This window comes from Nomascus leucogenys, chromosome 12 (genome assembly GCF_006542625.1).
Source record: "Nomascus leucogenys isolate Asia chromosome 12, Asia_NLE_v1, whole genome shotgun sequence".
Taxonomy (NCBI): domain Eukaryota; kingdom Metazoa; phylum Chordata; class Mammalia; order Primates; family Hylobatidae; genus Nomascus; species Nomascus leucogenys.
The window spans coordinates 65260580-65280130 of record NC_044392.1 but is presented as its reverse complement, the minus strand read 5'-3'; the positions used below and the strand labels follow the sequence as shown (position 1 = coordinate 65280130).

The 19551-nt window shown below is 38.7% G+C and overlaps 1 protein-coding gene across 2 annotated transcripts; it reads right to left on the bottom strand.

Moving 5' to 3' along the window:
- Nucleotides 1-480: 480 nt before the first annotated feature.
- On the bottom strand, nt 481-19200 carry KCNA3 (potassium voltage-gated channel subfamily A member 3). Of its 2 annotated transcripts, none has more exons than XM_030824864.1 (3): nt 15649-19200; nt 12382-12503; nt 481-3756 (listed from the first exon to the last, which is right to left on the bottom strand). In XM_030824864.1, the coding sequence occupies exon 1, from the start codon at nt 18980-18982 to the stop codon at nt 17249-17251; it is 1734 nt and encodes a 577-aa protein (XP_030680724.1). In that variant the 5' UTR covers nt 18983-19200; the 3' UTR covers nt 481-3756; nt 12382-12503; nt 15649-17248. The 2 variants fall into 2 exon arrangements, with proteins under 2 accessions (XP_030680724.1, XP_030680725.1); XM_030824865.1 differs by having other exon boundaries at nt 12382-12500.
- Nucleotides 19201-19551: the final 351 nt, after the last annotated feature.

Here is a 19551-nt window from a genome sequence, read left to right as displayed (position 1 = left end):
AGACTATACTGCTGTTTTTCAATAGGTATAGTCGCCTCTTATCTGTGATGTGCAAAAGCTATAACCCTTCTTTATCTAACTATCCACTATTGCCAAACAGACATGTTTGGGTTATCCCTGAATTTTGTTTCTCACTCCTGAGCAAAATGAACTACAATATGGCTCTATTAGGCCTCCTTTGTATTCAAAAACATTCACAAAATTTTGTGAATATTATTTTAAATTATAGTAATTGCTTCTGGGACCAAAAGGACATTAACTTTTTAATGTGACAAAAATGCACCATTACAATCTGCTACAGTTCATCGATAAGCATGATATACTTGCTTCTGATTTGCTACATGTTTATTAAACTACAAAAATTTAAAGAGAAGATTAACTGGAACACACATTCTGTTTAGGTAATTCACTCAGCATTCAAAGATGAAATGATAAATCATAATAATTTAAAGCCAAGGTCAAAATAAAAGGTAAGATTACTTTTTTTTACTTTTTTTATGTCTTGCTGAGGTCAATTATTAATATTAGAAACAAGAACATTTGGACTTGCAATCTGTTCAGTCACTCAACTAGAAATATGTGGCATCTTAGTGACTAGAGGGGAGCAACACGTACATGTACACATATAACAATCTGAAAACATTATAGAATTCTCAGAGGTGAAGAGACATACAGATTACTAAATTTAAAAAGTCTTCACTTTACAGATAAACTCGGGCTCAGAGAAGTTAAAGGAACTTTCCTAGGGCATATGAGAGTTTTTGGCAGAGCCAGCACCACAGCACAGACACCTGCTTAAGCTCTACCAATCTGCTTCTTGTGTAAAAGGAGTCAAGAGATCATAAGGCAAACACTTCTATCACTCCAACCTTCTCCCACCTTCCCCTGATCCCAGGCTTAAAATGTTGAGTGTGCAATAAGGCTCTGGTACAGTTTTAGCATTTCATAGACAATTTTCAAGTTACCTTAACATTTAACTAAACAAATGCTCTCCCCTCCTTTCTAGCTATTTCATTAATCTGTTTTCATTCTGCAGACTGATTTTTCTACTTTTTTGATCCTATCATAGATCAGTGAAAATTCTAAAGAGAAAGAATCCTATTTCCTTTCATCACAATCAATTTGAAGAATGATATATTTATGATACTTTCAAGGCTTAAATCTTACTTCATGTATTCTTTCCTGCATAAGAAAATCTGGGTACTTAAGTTGTCTATCTTTTTTTTTTTTTTTTTTTTGAGATGAAGTCTCACTCTGTTGCCCAGGCTGGAGTGCAGTGGCATGATCTTGGCTCACTGCAACCTCCACCTCCTGGGTTCAAGAGGTTCTCCTGCCTCAGCCTCATGAGTAGCTGGGACTACAGGCATGTACCACCATGCCCAGCTAATTTTTGTATTTTTAGTGGAGTTGGGGTTTCACTATGTTGGCCAGGCTGGTCTCGAACTCCTGACCTTGTGATCCACCTGCCTTGGCCTCCGAAAGTGCTAGGATTACAGGCGTGAGCCATCACACGCGGCCCTAAGTTTTCTTCAAAGCATTTCTCAAATGCGTATAATGAGAATTTGGGAACTGGTAAGGGCTTTGGAGATCACTGAATCCAGCACACCCATCTTGCAATTCAAGCCTGCAAACTGAAGCCTAGTAATGTAACTGATTTACCTAAGGTCCCACAGGTAGAAAGTGGATAAAAATTCTGGTCTACTGTTATCTAAACCAGTAGCATTTTTACTATCCTTTCTGTGAATCATATTCAGTATGACAGTTTACTCATCTGACACCATCCTATGCTTTTACCACAAAAATCCAGGTTTTGTCTTTATTTGAAACTGTAACCTGTAATAATAATTCAGATATTAAATATACTATAATGAATACAGTTGTTTCATTGGTGTTTTATAAAGGTAGTTTTTGTGTCTATTTTTGTGACACCTACTGATCCTTACTAAAACATCTGAATGTCTAAGACCTCCTGTAACACAGTTGATCAGTTTGTTTCAATCATCCTAGTAGCTAATGTGCATGACTTTACTGCTACCCAGGCTGTGATAATTAGTTATAAGGATTATGTTTGCTGCAATGGACTGACTATTCTCCAGGCCCATATCTCTACTAAATGGGCTAACATAGAGCAAAGACAAGGCAGTGGCTATATTTTCACTTTGATCACAAATCATCTTGACTAAAAGTTCACATAGCTCAAATCTGAGATAGCTGTCAGACTTTCATTTTCTCCTGCAGTGATCTGGTCTCAAAGTTTTGACACAAAGAAATTACCAGCAGATTGTGAGGAATTCATTGTAGACTTTGCCTCAAAGAAAGTTACCTAGATTGTATCTCTTATTTATCTATCTGTTTGGCTGCAGGTATAAGATTGTTTTAGTTACTGATTCCCATACAATGCAATTCATCACTTGTATTCCATTCTGTAGGGGATCAAAACATTTCTAATCTTGGCTTTGCTACTGAAATATTTTTATAGTTACTAAAATTCTACAAGTGCTCTTATTATAACATAGCATGGTTATACATTTAACTAACAGAGGATTGGTTATTTATGCATTTGTTCAGGTATATTTGGAAACTAAAATATGGAAATAAAAAAGGGTTCTATATAATAAATTTTCACAGTTTGACTTTCCATAAGGCTTATGAAATAATATACAAATAGCTACCATTCTGCTGAAATGTCACAGTAAATACATTAATGGCACAGAAGTGAAATGTCCCCAAATGGGAAGCCATCTTCATGACCTCCTAAATCTCTTTTCCAACTAAAACTTTTTTTTAATTGAAAAAGAGTTCCATTTCTAAAAGAATATAAAAATAGAAAATGAGTTAAGGAAACTTTTACACATATAATTTTGAAGGAAAAGCTATAAACATTAGATGAAATATTATATATATCTTTAAGAACGTGCTTTGTCTCACCACACCAAACATCCCATGAAAACAAAATTAAATGAATACATTATATATGAACTGTTGAAGGTATAACTAAACGTTACAATTTTAATTAAGATAGAATACTAAAACATGTAATAAGTACTAATATATTTTTGTCAAGTTCAGCTCAGCTAAAACCTATAAGGCTAATTTGCAAATTTATCATTTTGAATTAAAAAATAAAAGAATGTTTAATCAAGCAAGGCACATTTCTTTTAGGCAAGTCTGTCTTTAATACCATTCATCTGGGCACAGTGTAGACTTCACTTATTTATACGTAAATGGGCTAATCTATGTATGAGAGCCTTTGGTACAAAACACACCTTCACAAATAAAGTTGCACATAACCCAGAACATGGAATATAACATGACTATATCTTATGATTAAATACAGTCCACTACTTAATTGAAAAAAAAAAAACAGTAATAGTTGGCTTGTTAGAAACAAATTTTAGGCTTTCTTTATCTGCAGCACTGATTACAGTTTTTGGATGATTAGATTTCATCAAAATGTCAAAAGGTTGCAACGATACCTTAATATTTTTAGCATTCTTCATCTCTTGATGAACTGTCTTTTATATGCACGTATTATGAAGCAAATCTTCCAACTTTAGAGTTGTTCCCTTTATATAAAGCATTTGTTAGAGACATATTATTTAATGTCAACTGAAATAAAAATATGTGCTGGCAGATGGATCACTGCCCATCAGTGATATAACTGCTACTGCATTCTTGATCCAGGCAATTTAAAATGGAGCATCCTACTGGTCAGTGCAGCTCTACAGTTCTTTATGTGGGGGACTCTTCAGGGATCTGTCAGACAGAGTAAACACAATAATTTACTGGTATATTTAACTTTTAAAAAACTATAGACTTTATGTCAATAGAAAATGTTCCATTCATGAACCAACCCAAATGTCTATCAATGATAGACTGGATTAAGAAAATGTGGCATATATACACCATGGAATACTATGCAGCCATAAAAAAGGATGAGTTCATGTCCTTTGGAGGGACATGGATAAAGCTGGAAACCATCATTCTCAGCAAACTATCACAAGGACAGAAAATCAAACACCGCATGTTCTCACTCATACAATGAGATCACTTGGACACAAGGCAGAGAACATCCGCCTGTTGGGGTGTGGGCGGCTGGGGGAGGGATAGCGTTAGGAGAAATACCTAATGTAAATGACAAGTTGATGGGTGCAGCAAACCAACATGACACATGTATGCCTATGTATCAAACCTGCACATTGTGCACATGTAACCTAGAACTTAAAGTATAATTTTTTAAAAAAACAGAAAATGTTCCATTCATTATATATTTTTTAAATGTTGCTTTTTAAAAACTGTTACCCTGAAAAGCTCAAGCAATTTAATTGTCTAAATGTATTAACTATATATTTCTTTTAATTTGTAAGTTAGAAAATGTTTTGGAGTATGCTGAAATTATAGACATTTTTCTACTAATAATGATCTTGAAATTTAGTCCAAACCACTGTGATAGTTTGCTTTTGGACAGAAAATTTATCTTCAGCCTTAGAATCATCCAAAGGTTCTGAGTGCCTATTGATTTTTAGAAAAATGTATGTATTAATTTTCTCAGTGTATTTCCAAGGATTTTTTTTCCTGGCTGTCCATCTTACTGTGGTAAACTATGATGAGAACTCTTGAAGTGAATAAAAATCCAATGCTAAGTGTCATGGAGAGAAAAAGAGAGAGAGAGAGAGAGATAAGACACCAAATGAGTGCTGAGAAAACCATGTTCTATGTGCTAATAGGATGACATTCCTATCATTTATCTCTTCATTATAAATAACTTTTAAGTCTGTTGATTCTTTAAAATATGAACTCTGCACAGTTATGTACCACTTTAAAATTTCCCAAATTAAGACAATAATAACCACTTGACTAGGGTCTGTGGAAAATCAAGAAATAAAGGTTAAAGGTTTGGTGCTTCCCTTCCCTAATTGCCAAAATAATTATTGAGAAATTCTGATAGCAAAATATTTCTTAAAAAGAGGATAAAGCAATGCAATAGTCTTATTCACTTCCTACATCCAGAATCTAGAATATTGTTTGGCATATAGTAGACACTTTATATGCTGAATTAATGAATAAATCTTTATCACCCTGGGTAGTGTCTGACACATAGGAGGTACTCAGTAAATACATGTTGAATACATAAATGGATATATAAAAATTAGATTTATATATTCTAGAAATGTACTAACTATATAATATAAAGACAGAAATTATAAAGACAAAAATAAAAGATGCTATAAACCCAGCTCTGGATTTGAATATGCGAATATCATCCCCCACAATATGTAGAGAAGACTATTTCCCGTATATACTCCTGGTTTTAGCAGGTGCCCAAAACCAGTGGTAAATGCCCAAAGATGGTGATCTGGAATTTGAGTGTGCTTTTGATGGAAGAATCATTCACTTGCTAAATTAAATACTGTATGCCTACTGTGTGCTAGGCAATCAATTATCTATCTATTGAAATTTTTTTCTTATTGGCCTGGATTATATACTCGGTCACCTCGATCTTGCAGACAGATCACTGCTCATCAGTGATTTTAAAAGTCTTAACACTGATTTTAGGCAAAAAGAAAGGGTATGTTCACAGTATGCTTAATTTTCACTACCAGAGTTTTAAAGTTATAATGGCCTAATAGTTATTAATGACTACTAATCATAAGAAATCACAAGTAACATGAATGACCTAGCATCCATTTTATTTCCTAAGTGCCTAGGCTCTGCTCAATGCTACTGCAGCTTTGCTTACCTTGAGAAGTCTGCATTAAGCTATTCTTGTCTTGCTGCTGTTACATTCTTTTTATATAAAACGTTGGGCCTTAAAAAGCAACCTCATGTATTAATACCTGCCTCTCAAAGCTCTTGAGATTATTAAATAAGAATGGTACAGCATGGCATCCTAATAAAGTGTAGGTGTGGAGAGGGTTGTAATTCAACAGAAACAAAAATAAAAGTGATATCAGGATAATAATCATAATGTCGGCCGGGCACGGTGGCTCACGCCTATAATCCCAGCACTTTGGGAGGCCGAGGCGGGCGGATCACGAGGTCAGGAGATCAAGACCATCTTGGCTAATAGGGTGAAATCCCGTCTCTACTAAAAATACAAGAAAAAATTAGCCGGGCGTGGTGGCGGGCGCCTGTAGTCCCAGCTACTCGGGAGGCTGAGGCAGGAGAGTGGTGTGAACCCAGGAGGCAAAACTTGCAGTGAGCCGAGATAGTGCCACTGCACTCCAGCCTGGGTGACACAGCGAGACTCCATCTCAAAAAAAAAAAAAAAATCAGAATGTCTATATTAGTGGTTAAGATGTGGGTTGAAAGGCTTAGAAGAATGGACCCAAAATCAATTCTATAAAAAGAGAGAAAGGAAGTATAATAGAAAACAGTGACCTATAATTGAAGACAATTTACCAAATAAATGTTCCAACATATAGAACAAGAAAAGAGAATAAGAATAGTCAAATTTCAATAATTATCAAATTTATGAAGAAGTAATTAATACCTCCAAAAGGCCTAAATGAAAGAAGTACAGAAACCTAGCTTACCTAACTGTTAGTCTCATCAACTTATATTTGATGAGAAAAGAGTTGAAGTCATTCTATAGCATGTAGTTATATGGGAACTTTGTTTTCATGTATCTATATACTTTGACATCTATTAAATTACTTAGAGTTAGCTGAACACCAATAAGTTTTACCAGTTCTACCAAGTAAATGGTAATGAATAAGCTCAAGGACTAGAAAGATTTCTTACTCAATTATATACAATTCTCTGATTGAGGTCTTGAAAATTATGTACTCTTAGCAAGCAAAAACCTTTAATCTCACTCAGTAATTAAAGTCAGTAATATGTTAAGATGTGAGCTTTTAAAAAATCTAGAAAGTCATGGGAAAATGAGCTGTGAGGTATAATCGATACTACTTTGAGCCGTATTTAGGTCTACTACTAATAAATATCTTCAATTTATATGGTCACACAATAAAATGCTCTTTTGAAATCAGTTAAAAGGTCTGCAGGGAAAAGATCTACAGATGCTAGGTATAAAGCAATTCAAACAGTTCTTGCTTGGAGAAATTATTTCTGTCTGTACTTTTTGGTTACCCAGTAAATTTTGCTCTTTAGAAGTCTGACACATAGTCACTCTTGTTTAACAATAATTTAATAATAATTTCTTATAGAAGAAATGTATTCATGACTATCTGATATTTTATTGTCCTGTAGTCAGAAACGAGGTAAATACAAAATGTAATGGCACATAAGGCTGCCTCTTAAATGTCTAATACCTTGACTAAACAAAGTTATAATAGAAAATCCAGTAAAACCCATAGTGAGTTAAATCATAAAAATAAACAATGTCACAACCCTTCACCCAAAACCAGAAAAAAATAAAACTATAGATTTCAATCCTATATTTTGTGTCATTTCTTTAAAAATCCCTAACAACATTTTTCTCAGAAGAGAAAAATGATCTTTATCCTGTGTGAGCTTAACTGCATAAAGTGATGTAAGGAGAAAAGAGTTTCTAATTTCTGCTGGTCTACATATGTAAACTCAGGCACATATGTTAGTTTCAAATTTGTTGACACATTTGGTAAGGAAATTGTGCCACTTCGATATGCAGAGGCAACAGTCAGGTCATTCTCTGGTCTGGTTTGCCTGAAAATGCAGGGAAAGGAGAAAATTCAAAAGGGGTGTGGAGAAAGTTCCTCTCTATTCTTATTAGGAGAAGCCTCATTTCCTACTGCAGGGGAAAGTGCCTTGGTTACAATATTACATAAAATCATGGCACTATCTGCAGTGGTCATATCAATGCTTTAGTTAGTTTCAGTCATTCCATACTATATGTGTTGGTATTTCAACACCGCTAGGAATCTCCCAATACTAAGAACCAAATGCTACTGGATTGCCTTCACCTTCCATTTTATTATTTAGAAGTAGTTTAAGTTTGACCATTTTATAAATGTCACTCTATAAATCTGCTCTTACTTTTCATTAACTGATTTAAATGTCCCCATCTCCTTTCATGTATGAACAATTACTTCAAAAAATAGCTAATTTTTATTATTTAAAAAAATAGCTAATTTTTAAATGTCATAATTTTAAAATGTAATGATAATTACATTTTGCAAAAGATACCCAGTCAGGCCATATCTACAGTGATGTAATTCTGTAATTCTGTAATGTGATTCACTAGTGAAATCTAATGTTTGATTCAATCAGCTTCCATAGTAATGAAGACTCCATGGATTTTTAGGACTCATTATTAACTGAAACTGAGACTGAACTTATAGGGAAGTTTCTCAGAATGTCTGCTAGATAGATTAGCCCTTTGTAGATATCACTTGTTTTTTCTGATTTTGCTGTGCCATCCTGGTCAATTAGTCAATATGTTTATGTTATCATTGATTAAAAGCACTCTATTAGCTATTATGTATGAAAAAACATGGTCTTTGTGAAGCATTCTAATTTCCAGGTATCCTTAGTGACTAAGTACCCTCAATGATATCTCATATAAGGTAACAGTTAAGTTACTTACATTAAGGGATTCCGTCCCCATAATTGGGTAGTGTAATACTTCTTGTGGAAAACTTGCTGGAGCATGTTTTAGCAAATGCAAGTCTTCTCCAGTGAATTGATTACAAGGAATTTTGTCCTTCAGAGCATGATGAGGAGCGTAAGCCACATAGTGATTAAATGAAGCATAGATGCATGACATGAAAATTTTGTTTATAGGTTAAAACACCTCAAATTGGAAGGCAATTTCCTTCCTCTCATCTCTCCTTCCAATAGATATTTATTGGGCACCAACTGTATTTCAGGTACTATGCCAGGTCTTGGGTGATACAGCACACTGAGCAGACAAACTCCTTGTCCTCATGGAAGGGAATGGAAAACATACAATAAACAAAATAAATAAAATACCTAAAACATTAGAGGGAAAAATAAGAAGAGAAAGGATATAGAGAGTGTTGTGAGGTTGCAATTTTAAATAGTGTGGCTAGGGAAGGCTTCCATGTGACAAGTGACACCTGAAGGAGGTGATGGAGGCAGCCATGCAGCTATCAGATGCTAGAACATTCCAGGCAGGGAGAACAATAAATACAAAGACCCCAAGGCGGAGCACGCCTGGTGTATTTGAAGAAGATCAAGGTGGCCAGTGTGGCTGCAACACAGGATCAAGTGGGAGAGGAGTTGGAAATTAGGTCAAAAGCGTAAGGACGGCAAAACGAGACAGGGCCTTGCAGGCCATTGTAAAAAGGCCTTTAGTCAGTACTCTGTGTGTAATGGGGTGCCAAATGGTGGTCTTGACACAAAGATGTAATATAACTTGATAAATATTTTTAAAGAATCACTCTGGTTATGTTGAGAATAGACTCAAATAAGAGGAAAGATGGAAACTGGAGGACCAATCGGGAGGCTACTGTAAAAATCCAGGTGAAGATAATGATGAAACGTTTAGATCAAGTGGTAGCAGTAGAAGTGGTATCAAGTGGTAAGGTATTTGAAACATTTTAAAAGTGTCAACACAGTGGATTAAATAAGCGGTGTAAGAGAAAAAGAAGAATCAATGATAATTCCAAGGATTTTACTTTGAGCAACTGGAAAATTGAAGCTGCCAGTAGTGGGGGTGGGGAAGAGGGCAGGAAGTACAGGCTTGATGGGCTAGAGAGGGGATCAGGAGGGAAGCTCAGTTTTGGATATATTAAGTTTGAGATGTCTATTAGATATCCAAGTGGAGACATCAAACAGGCAGGTAGAAATTCAATCAGGAGCTCAGGGGAAAGATCTAGGTAGGAGATACAAATTTACATACACAGATAGTTTAAAGCTATGAGAAGAAGACAGAATGAAGAACGAAGAGATGAGAAAGAACCAGTAAATAAGATTAAGAAGGAGGGGCCAGAGAGGTAGAAAGAAAATCCACAGTGTGGTATCTTGGAAGTCAAATGAAGACCGTCTTCTTAGGAAGAGGTAGCTGACCATGCCAAATGCTTCTGATAGGTCAAATTGAAATGAGAACTGAGAAATGACCACTGGGTATCGTTATATGAGGTTACCAGTGACCTTGCCAAATACACTTTTGGTGGAGTGATTGGGGGGTGAGAGCCTTTTGGAGCAGACTCAGGGGAGAGTGGGAAGGGATTCAGTGGTGAACAAAGAGACAGATAGTCCCCACTCTCATGGAAGAAACAGAAATTAATCATATAACACAAATAAATATAAAATTACAGCTATGTCAAGATAACATACTATATTTAATGCATTCTAAGACCTACATTTTTAGATTTGAGCATCTATGAAATTGGGATGCACCTTAAAATCACTGGTACTTTATCCTTACAATTGGAAATCTTTTAAAAAACAGCACACAAATAATAGTATTTCTTATAATCAAGGGCATCTTAAATTTAATGAACTACTATACTGTAATAGGAGAATTGAAAAAACCAGAGTCATGAGAGATGCCTTGGAGGAGTATTGAAGTAAAAATAGAAGTCAAGAGGTGAGGAGAGAAAGAGGAGGCTGGCAGTGAAATACTTGCAAAGATCCCCATTAGCTTAAGGTGGAAATGGAGCTTATCCTGTATCTGAAAGAAGATCAGGTCTGAAAGAAGATCAGGGTGACTGGAGCACAAAAGAAGGAGGGGAGAAATATAAGCAAAGAGGAGGTAAGGCTGGATATGAGATCATGTGGGGCCATAAAAGTTATGCTAAGCCTTTGAGTCTCTATCCTAAAAACAGGAAGACCCTGCAAGAATTTTAAGTAGGGGTGGGTTATATAATCAGATTTTGGTCTCAAAAAGATCATTCTGGCTACCAGGAAGAGAAAGGGTCAGACTGGCCACAAGAAATGTGAGGATGCCATTAAGAGACCTTCACACTTATGTAGGATAAAGATGACAGTGTGGATTAGAGTGGCCTGGCAGTGCCACAGTGAAGTGGGCTGTTTTTAGAGATATTTGGGAGGCTAAGTGACAAAATTTGGTGATAGGTTGAGTATATTTACTATTTCAGTGAATATTATTTCATTAATAAATACATTGAGAACACTAGGCAATAAACCTGCATTTTAAGTAAGGCTGGAAAAAAAGAAAAATGATTTGTAAATATTTATGCTGCACATACAGAATGAAAACCAGTATTTTGGAAATTCACTAATTTTCAGAAAAAAAATGAGACCATTTAGATCTATAGACAGAAAGTAAATGTACTGCAGGATAGGAAGTAATCTATGAACAGATGAGGGGTGTGTGTGTGTGTGTGTGTAATAAATTGTCCCCACTGCTTCTCTTCCAAATTAATTATGTTTTAATTTAAAGAACATGTTTAAATGTATAAAAATAAGAACCTTAGGATTCAGAGGGACTTCCATAATGAACAGAAGTTTAAAATAAATGTAATGGAAGACAAATGAAATAACAGTGCTGTCTGATATAAAACATGTAGGCATGATGCTAACTTTCATTCTAAAAAGTTGCTGGGGGCCTCCACAGAGATTCCCAAGAGCCTTTGTGCTATGATATTAGGAGTGGGTGTGAGGTTGGAAGCTCACTGTAAGAGAAAAAGCTTCTCCCCAGTCACTATCACCATACTGGAAGGTATGACCCCTGTATCTGCAAAGTCAGAGTCTTGCATGAACAAATTTATTCATAACATTCTTTAGATATGATGAAATATCATTTTTTTCTCCACTTAAGTGCTGTATTGCTAGCAACCAGAATTCCAGGCTTTATTTTTAGGGCAGAGTTCCTATTCCACTCTATTTAGGTTACAACAATAACAACATGGCTCCCAAGAAAATGATGGAGGCTCCTTCCCAGATCTCTTCTTAATATGCATTTGATGGCTAATGGTGCAAATTTTAAAACAGAAGAAAAAACACATCTGGTACAAAAGAACCCAGTAAAATCATGAAAATGTTTCTTTTTAGAATGTATTTTTCTTCACAATTTTGAAAATTACCTCACGACATCATTAAAAATCAAGACAAACATCTGAAAGCTTTCTAACCAGTCTGAATCATTTAAATTATACTTGTAAACTGAATATGAGTACATAAAGAATACTATTATCATGTGCTATATGGCAATGGCCATTTTCTGGCAGAAAGTTAAGTAAGGTCTGGGCTCTGATTGGCTTCTGCTCCCTTTTTCCTGCCTCCTTTGATTTACTTTCTTTCAAAGGTTATCAACCACTTCCTAAAGGTATATAAAAAACAAGTGATTTCATTAATATATATAGAATTGCCCCCAAACCCATACGGAATAGTACAAAAACCAATAATTGTATCCTCCTTAGTTTAAAAGGCCTAATACAAAACACAAAGAAAAAGCTCCCACCATAAAAATGCAGCCCTTAATATCCTCTTCCACATTCTTATGCTCCTCACCTCTATCTCACAGTGTTTCCATAAGTCTTCAGATTATGGGGCACGTGTGCTTCTTTGCATTTCTTAGTGGGAAGGGTTATCACTTCTATTCACAGCTGAGAGGTGGGAAGGACTTGGAACTGCTGTAGAAAATGTTGAAATTTTAAATGTATAGAAGTCAATAAGTTATAGTTATGGTTCTCAAAGGAATAGACTACTAGTATATATTATATACATTGTATTTACATACTATAGCAAAAGAAATACTTGAGTATATTATATGCCAAAAAGGTAAATAACAAGTTTTATGCCAACAAACCATAACTTTAAATGTCTTCATACTGTGCATTTAAATTTCAATACTGAAATTTTATTTCAAAGTTTAGAAATAACTGACATAATGCTTCCTCCTATGTGTAGGTGTCTGTGGTTATGTCACCACAGTTGGTGCATCATGTCATTTTAAAACATCATAAAAGAAATAAAACAATAACAATGTTAACTTCCATGTTTCTATCTGGATTCATCAGCTGTAAGGCATATACATTTTTCCCCAGGGTGTTGATGGGTGTGCACTGATCCAGTCACACCTCCTCACATGAGTCTCTTGCTATACACAGACATCTGTATATTTCTTCAACACCTAAGACATGCAACTGAGCTCAACAGTGAAGGCTGTAGTTTGGCAAAGCCAGCTGGCATGTGCAAACATAGGCTCATTAGAATTTTGCTCTAAGCCCAAATCATTATCCATTTTCATTTCATAAATGATTTAAGAACTTAGAGAAGGGTCTGCAGCTATTATGTAGGAAAAATTATATTTTAATTTTTTTAGAGTGCAGATGCCCTTAAAGATCCATGGAGTGGTCAGGTAAGGCAATAATGTCACAAGTTTCAGTGAACTGGCAATCTCATTCTGCTTTTAATACTTCTGTTCTGAATAATTTCTTCCCTCTTAATAAGGGAGAGTCAAAATATTTACATGACTCTCTGGTATGGTTCTTCAGTAAATTAAGCAAAGTATAAGGAGATAGAAAAATAATTTGCATAATGCTATCATCTATTGTTGATTAAAACACATGAAAACAGAAAATCTTAAAACTGAAAAATATCCATTGTCATAGCAGTTATCACTAAACACTACTATGACTGGTTATACTTTCTAAGATTAAATCTAGATAAACCAACCATAAGAAAATAATCTTGTTATTAGAAAAGTCAATCTCTTCATCTTATTTAAATAACTTATATTTGATCCTTATATTTGGTTAAAATATCTGATTATTTTAAATAGGTTAATTTTCAGTATACTGAAATGAAATAGGTTTCTGGAGATATGTTATCTACATGAACTCATTAATTAGTGACATGGGCTGAAGTCAAGTCTAAAAGCATAAGAGATTTATTTTGTCTTTCAAGTCACCTAATAAAAGTAGCATGGCTCTGGTTTCAGAGCCAGAATAACCTGGCTTTAAATCATTGCTGAGTCTCCTGCTAGCTGTGAAGTCTTAGGGAAATCACTTAACTTTAAGCATCTATTTTATGCCCTCCTAAAATGAGGTTAATAGCACTGACCTTGCGGAGTTGACAAGTGTCCAGGACATGGTTGACTCTTAATAAATGGTAATTATTATTCTTATAATAGAAAGGAAATAGGAAGACACTGATTACTTGTGTATTTCATATCCACAAAGCATTGTATTAATTATACAATGCTTGTGAGTGATGATCACAATATAATCTCTTAGCAAAATCTCTGATGCCGTGTCATGGAATTATTTTTTCTAAGTGTTCTACCTGTATTAACATTTACTATTCACAATAAACCTGTGAGGTACTGTTTATTACCCTCATTTTACAAACAAAGAAACTGAGGCACAGAGAGGTTAAGTAATTTGTTCAAGATCATATAGCAGAGTCAGGATTCAAATCCTGGAAATATGACTGCAGAGCTTATGCTTTTAACCACTTTATTAAAAGCCTAGAAATAACATTTATGTAAGATAACAGCCATTCACTCAACAAATATAAAAGATGCCATATTCTGTGCTAGGCACTAGTACCCAAAACCTTCAAGACACAGAGCTTATATCCTTTAGGGAACTTACAATGTGGTGACTACAAGCAATCATATTACCTCAAAGTTATGAGTCAAAAGCCAGGATATTTCTCTGGATTAAAGAACAAAGGTCCCCTTTAAATTACTGCCATTTAATAACCATAAGAATTATGGCACAACCATAATTTACTTATAGAACAAATCAAGGTTTCTACATCTCCTGAATAAATGTGAATAAAATTGTCATTGCACTTCGTCCATCTCTATGATAAGAACAGATACAAAAACTATTTTAATGTAATTGTTACAATGTATCTAACATATTATCAAAATGGGTCATAAAAATAATTTCTGGTCATTAAGGGTACCAAAAGTTTGGTCAAGAGGTAGATCAATGTCAAAGGTTAACTCAAACAAAAAGCAAAGAAAACTAGATAATGAAGTCCTAGTTAGATATACATAGATAAAAACAAATCAATGATAAAAACAAACAACAAATCTATGACCAGGTATATTTAGATTTCTTGCCTCTGTTTGGTCTTTTCCTTCCTCAGATCTCTCTTATAGTCTCAATCATTATTTTCCACTCTCTTCAATGCATGCATCATAAATATGCTCCTAACTGAAAATACTTTATGGGCTTTAAAAATAGGGTTACGCTCATTTACTCTGGAAGGATAGAATAGTTAAATGCTATCAAAACCAAAAAACAATTGTAGATAATGTATAATTTATATAATGTATATGAAACAGAATGATTGTTTAAATAAAATGTTACTCTTATTTTATTTTTAACCATTTTTTGTTTCAAAGAACTGTACCACTGCATACTATTAAATAATTATGTAAATTAAAATTGGACCAATAATCTAACAGCAGTAGATTCTGCCATTTATCCTTTTTAAAGGGGACACAGGTTGCTTGGAGGCCAAGTGGGTTAGTAAAAGGAATGGAATAATTTTCAGGTCGGCTTGGGTGAAGGTTATTCTGAAGAGCAATGACTGTTTTTTCATCCTTTTGTAATAAACAATGGAAGCTAAACGACAGTTAGCAACATGGAAATCAAATGAGAAAGGTGTAAATTGTTTTTAAAAAGACACCAAGCATGTAACTAAGATAAAAAGATAAAACTGTTGGTTTGGCAAATACCATCAGTCTATATATGAATGACAGTTCCCTGGCTCTGGATAACAAAAGGGACTGCTCCCAGTAGATCACAGAGTGCTCACCTGATTCTGTCTGTCTTCTGGCAACCCTTGGCATATGGCTGAAACTTGCAGGTGTTCTCCCAAGATCTGTTTACTTCCTGTCCCTCCTTTTAATTGATTGTCTGCAATTCACTCAGTTTTAAACGTGCATCCTTTATTTATTTGAAGTTTATTTAGCTTGTCAAGTGCTGTGATGATGACAGAGCTGTTGTGGGATCTGTATTTTTTTTTTTTTAAAGAGAAAGCCTGAAGGTCCCTTGTAGTAAGGTTTCAGGCACACTGATTGAATCTCTCATTTGCTTATGTACAGAACACTTTTACATTTGCTTTTAAATTTCATTTGTTGGCTTGAAAGTTCTTGGAGAAAGAAAACTGTAGAGAAGCATCTTTAAAAATTATTGCCTAATAAATGACATTTAATCCAGATCATGCCTTATTGTGGTTAATATCTAACATTCCAAACACCATATTTTCCTTCTTGATTCAGTCATTATGGAATGACATGATTTTCATAGTTAAAAAATGCATTTGGGATTCATTTCACCTCCTTAGCGTCTCAGACTTAACTTTATTTTTTGTGCGGCTTATTCAAACAGTGGTTTTCCTTATGAAATCATTTAAGTAGGAACCATCTGGAAAGGTTACTGTGGAAACGGCAGTGGCTGGGAGGTGGGGCTAGAGAGCAAGAGATGCCATGACAACCTTTTTCGGGTTTCCCAGGAAACATGGGTTGCTATGGAAACTGCATCAGTCAGGTCCGAATTAGTAACTTCCGCTGGAAGGGGTGTCTGCCACTTTAATCTTCTTGTGATACTGCCGAAGCTTATCTCTCAGATGCATTAGGAAATTTTTTGTTTCTCTCAGCAACACTGAAAACATCTGTTCTAGACTTTGATAGATGTTGGGGCTGGGACATATGCACAGAACTTCACAGGAATCTGTTAGTCTAATGCTTTAAAAATGCTTAGCAAGCCCGAAAGAATTAAACTGATTAGTCAGATCAGGACATCTTGGGCATTTCCCTTTATTCAAAGTTGTAGAGACCCTTAAAATTCCGGGAAAGGGGATTCAAATAGGAATTTCAGTCAAAAACCAAATAACTCATGGTGGGTTTACAAGTCATTATTCTAGTTAGACTCTTCATCCACATATCTACAGGGTAGGCAACCAAAATACATATTCAATAAATAATGTTGAAAGGTCCATCAAACTGAAGCATCATTTACTACGAATTGATGTGCTTAGGAAAGAAACAACTGCCTTTAAAATTCTGAGGTTAGTTACTCTAACTGTTCTTTAGTTTCATTTCCTCCCAGGATGTACTGCTCTTTTTAAAATAGGGCGTGTACTAGAAATGAAGTTTAATGTAAGTCTGTTGTTTACAATGTTAAGAGAGAGAGGGTAAGGGGGAAAACGAGAGCTGAGAGAATGCAGCCCACTTGCAAAACAGGCACCTGTTTCAGTATGAAGCAGCAGGGAGAGGGAGAATGAAGTGTGCTTTCCACTTCTTCAGGTCCTTTCCTTGATGAATGGTCTGGAAATGTATAAAACAAGGGCATAGGCAGACCAAGGGGGCACGTTCCACACAATACTGAGCACAGCATGTCACTTGTATCACATATTAAACATCGGTGAATATCTTTTTGATGTTGACACAAGAGTTGGGATTATTGTTCGTGGTGCAGGTGGCAGTGGAATTGCCCGTTTTGAAAGGGGTCTGGGGGAAAGCGCTATGGTTCATACCCCCCTCTTCGATCACCATATACTCCGACTTACTCAGAGTCGAGTTACTCCTTGCTTTTCGGAGCTCCTCGGCTGAAGAGGAGAGGTGCTGGCAACTTCCCACGTGCATGTACTGGGCTTGCTCTTCCCCTTCTGTCTCCCGGTGGTAGAAGTAATTGAAGTTGGAAACAATCACAGGAACTGGCAATGCGATGGTCAAGACACCGGCGATGGCACAGAGAGATCCCACAATCTTGCCCCCTATGGTCACTGGGTGCATATCGCCATAACCCACTGTTGTCATGGTTACCACTGCCCACCAGAAGGCATCCGGGATGCTGCTGAAACCTGAAGTGGGGTCGTCTGCCTCGGCAAAGTAGACCGCGCTGGAGAAAAGAATGACCCCAATAAAGAGGAAGAAGATGAGCAACCCCAACTCCCGCATGGACGCCTTCAGCGTTTGCCCGAGGATCTGCAGCCCCTTGGAGTGGCGCGAGAGCTTGAAGATGCGGAAGACCCTCACCAGGCGGATGACCCTCAGGATGGCCAGAGACATGGCCTGCTGTCCATTGCCCTGTCGTTCGGCCAGCTCGGTACCCAGAGTGATAAAATAAGGGATGATGGCCACAATGTCGATCAGGTTCATGATGTTTCGCGAGAAGGTGGCTTTGCTAGGACAAGCGAAGAACCGCACCAGCAGCTCGAAGGAGAACCAGATGATGCACAGCGTCTCCACCACGAAGAAGGGATCGGAGAAGCTGGAGGCTCCTGCGGGGGCCCCCGACGTGCTGTTGCCGGCTGCTTCGAATGAGTCTTGCGACGTCGAGGCGGGGTAGTCCTTCTCGTCGCGGAACTCCGGCAGCGTCTCCAGGCAGAAGATGACAATGGAGATGAGGATGACCAGCACGGACACGATGGCGATGCCCCGGGCCGGCCCGGAGCTCTCGGGGTACTCGAAGAGCAGCCACACCTGGCGCTGAAAGTCGCGGCGGGGCAAGGGCCGCTCCTCCTCCCGCAGGAAGCCCTCGTCCTCGCGGAACTTCTCCATGGCCTCCTCGCCCAGCTGGTAGAAGCGGATCTCCTCGGAGAAAATGTCGATGGGCACGTTCACCGGCCGGCGGATGCGCCCCCCGGACTGATAGTAGTAAAGGATGGCGTCGAAGCTGGGCCGGTTGCGGTCGAAGAAGTACTCGTTGCGGAGCGGGTCGAAGTACCTCATACGCCGCTTGGGGTCGCCCAGCAGCGTCTCGGGGAACTGGCAGAGGGTCTTCAGCTGCGTCTCGAAGCGCAGCCCGGAGATGTTGATGACCACGCGCTCCCCGCAGCAGTCCTGCTCGCCCGCGGCCGGCAGTGAGGGCGGCAGCGGCTCGTAGCGGTCGCAGCCGCCGCCGCTGCCGCCACAGCCGCCTTGAGGCGGGGCCCCTCCACCATCGGCCACCTCCGGCTCCAGCAGGTGGTCCCCGGGCACCACGGTCATGTCGGGCGGCAGCTCGGGGCCTGCGGCGGGCTCCGCGTAGCCGGGGTTCACCAGCGTGTGGGCACCGCCGCTGCTCGCTGGGCGCTGGGGAGGGTGGGCGCGGTGGCGGGCTGAGGGCGGCGGCGGCGAGCGCAGAAGGCTGAGGTGCTCGTCCATGCGGCGGGGAAGAGGCGGCAGCGGTGGGGCCGGGTCGCTCCTCCTCGCGCTCCCCGCCCTTTCGCTGCCTCCGCCCCCGAGCCGAGCCCGCCGCCTGTTGCAGCCACAGCCGCGAGGCTCTGTCTGGGTCTGGCGCGGTCAGCCGGGCTCCCGCACGGAGACGCCTCCTCCCTCCTCCTCGCGCTCTCCGCCCCCTCCCCTGCGGGGCGCGCGCCCGCCTCCGCGTCCCCTTAGGATTCCCGCCCACCGCGCGGGCGCGCGCTCCGCTCCCGGGGGCAGCCGCCGGGCCTGCGTTTCTTGCAGCCCTCATGGCCCCTCGGTGTCAGCGAAGAACCCTCATGTTGTCCCTCGGCGCCCCGCGGGAATGCCCACCCAGCAGAGCCGGCCCACGGGGAGTCAGGCTGCCGGCCCGGGCCCCTAGGCTCCGCCTGCTTCTGGTCAGCGCCCCTCGCCCCCGGCCCGCCGGGCAGCGTCCCAGTCGCCACGGTTTTCGGCCCGTGGGCCGGGAGAGCCCCCGCCGCGGCCCCGCGGGCGCCGGCCCCCTGGCCTCCACACCCCTTGGGACAGCC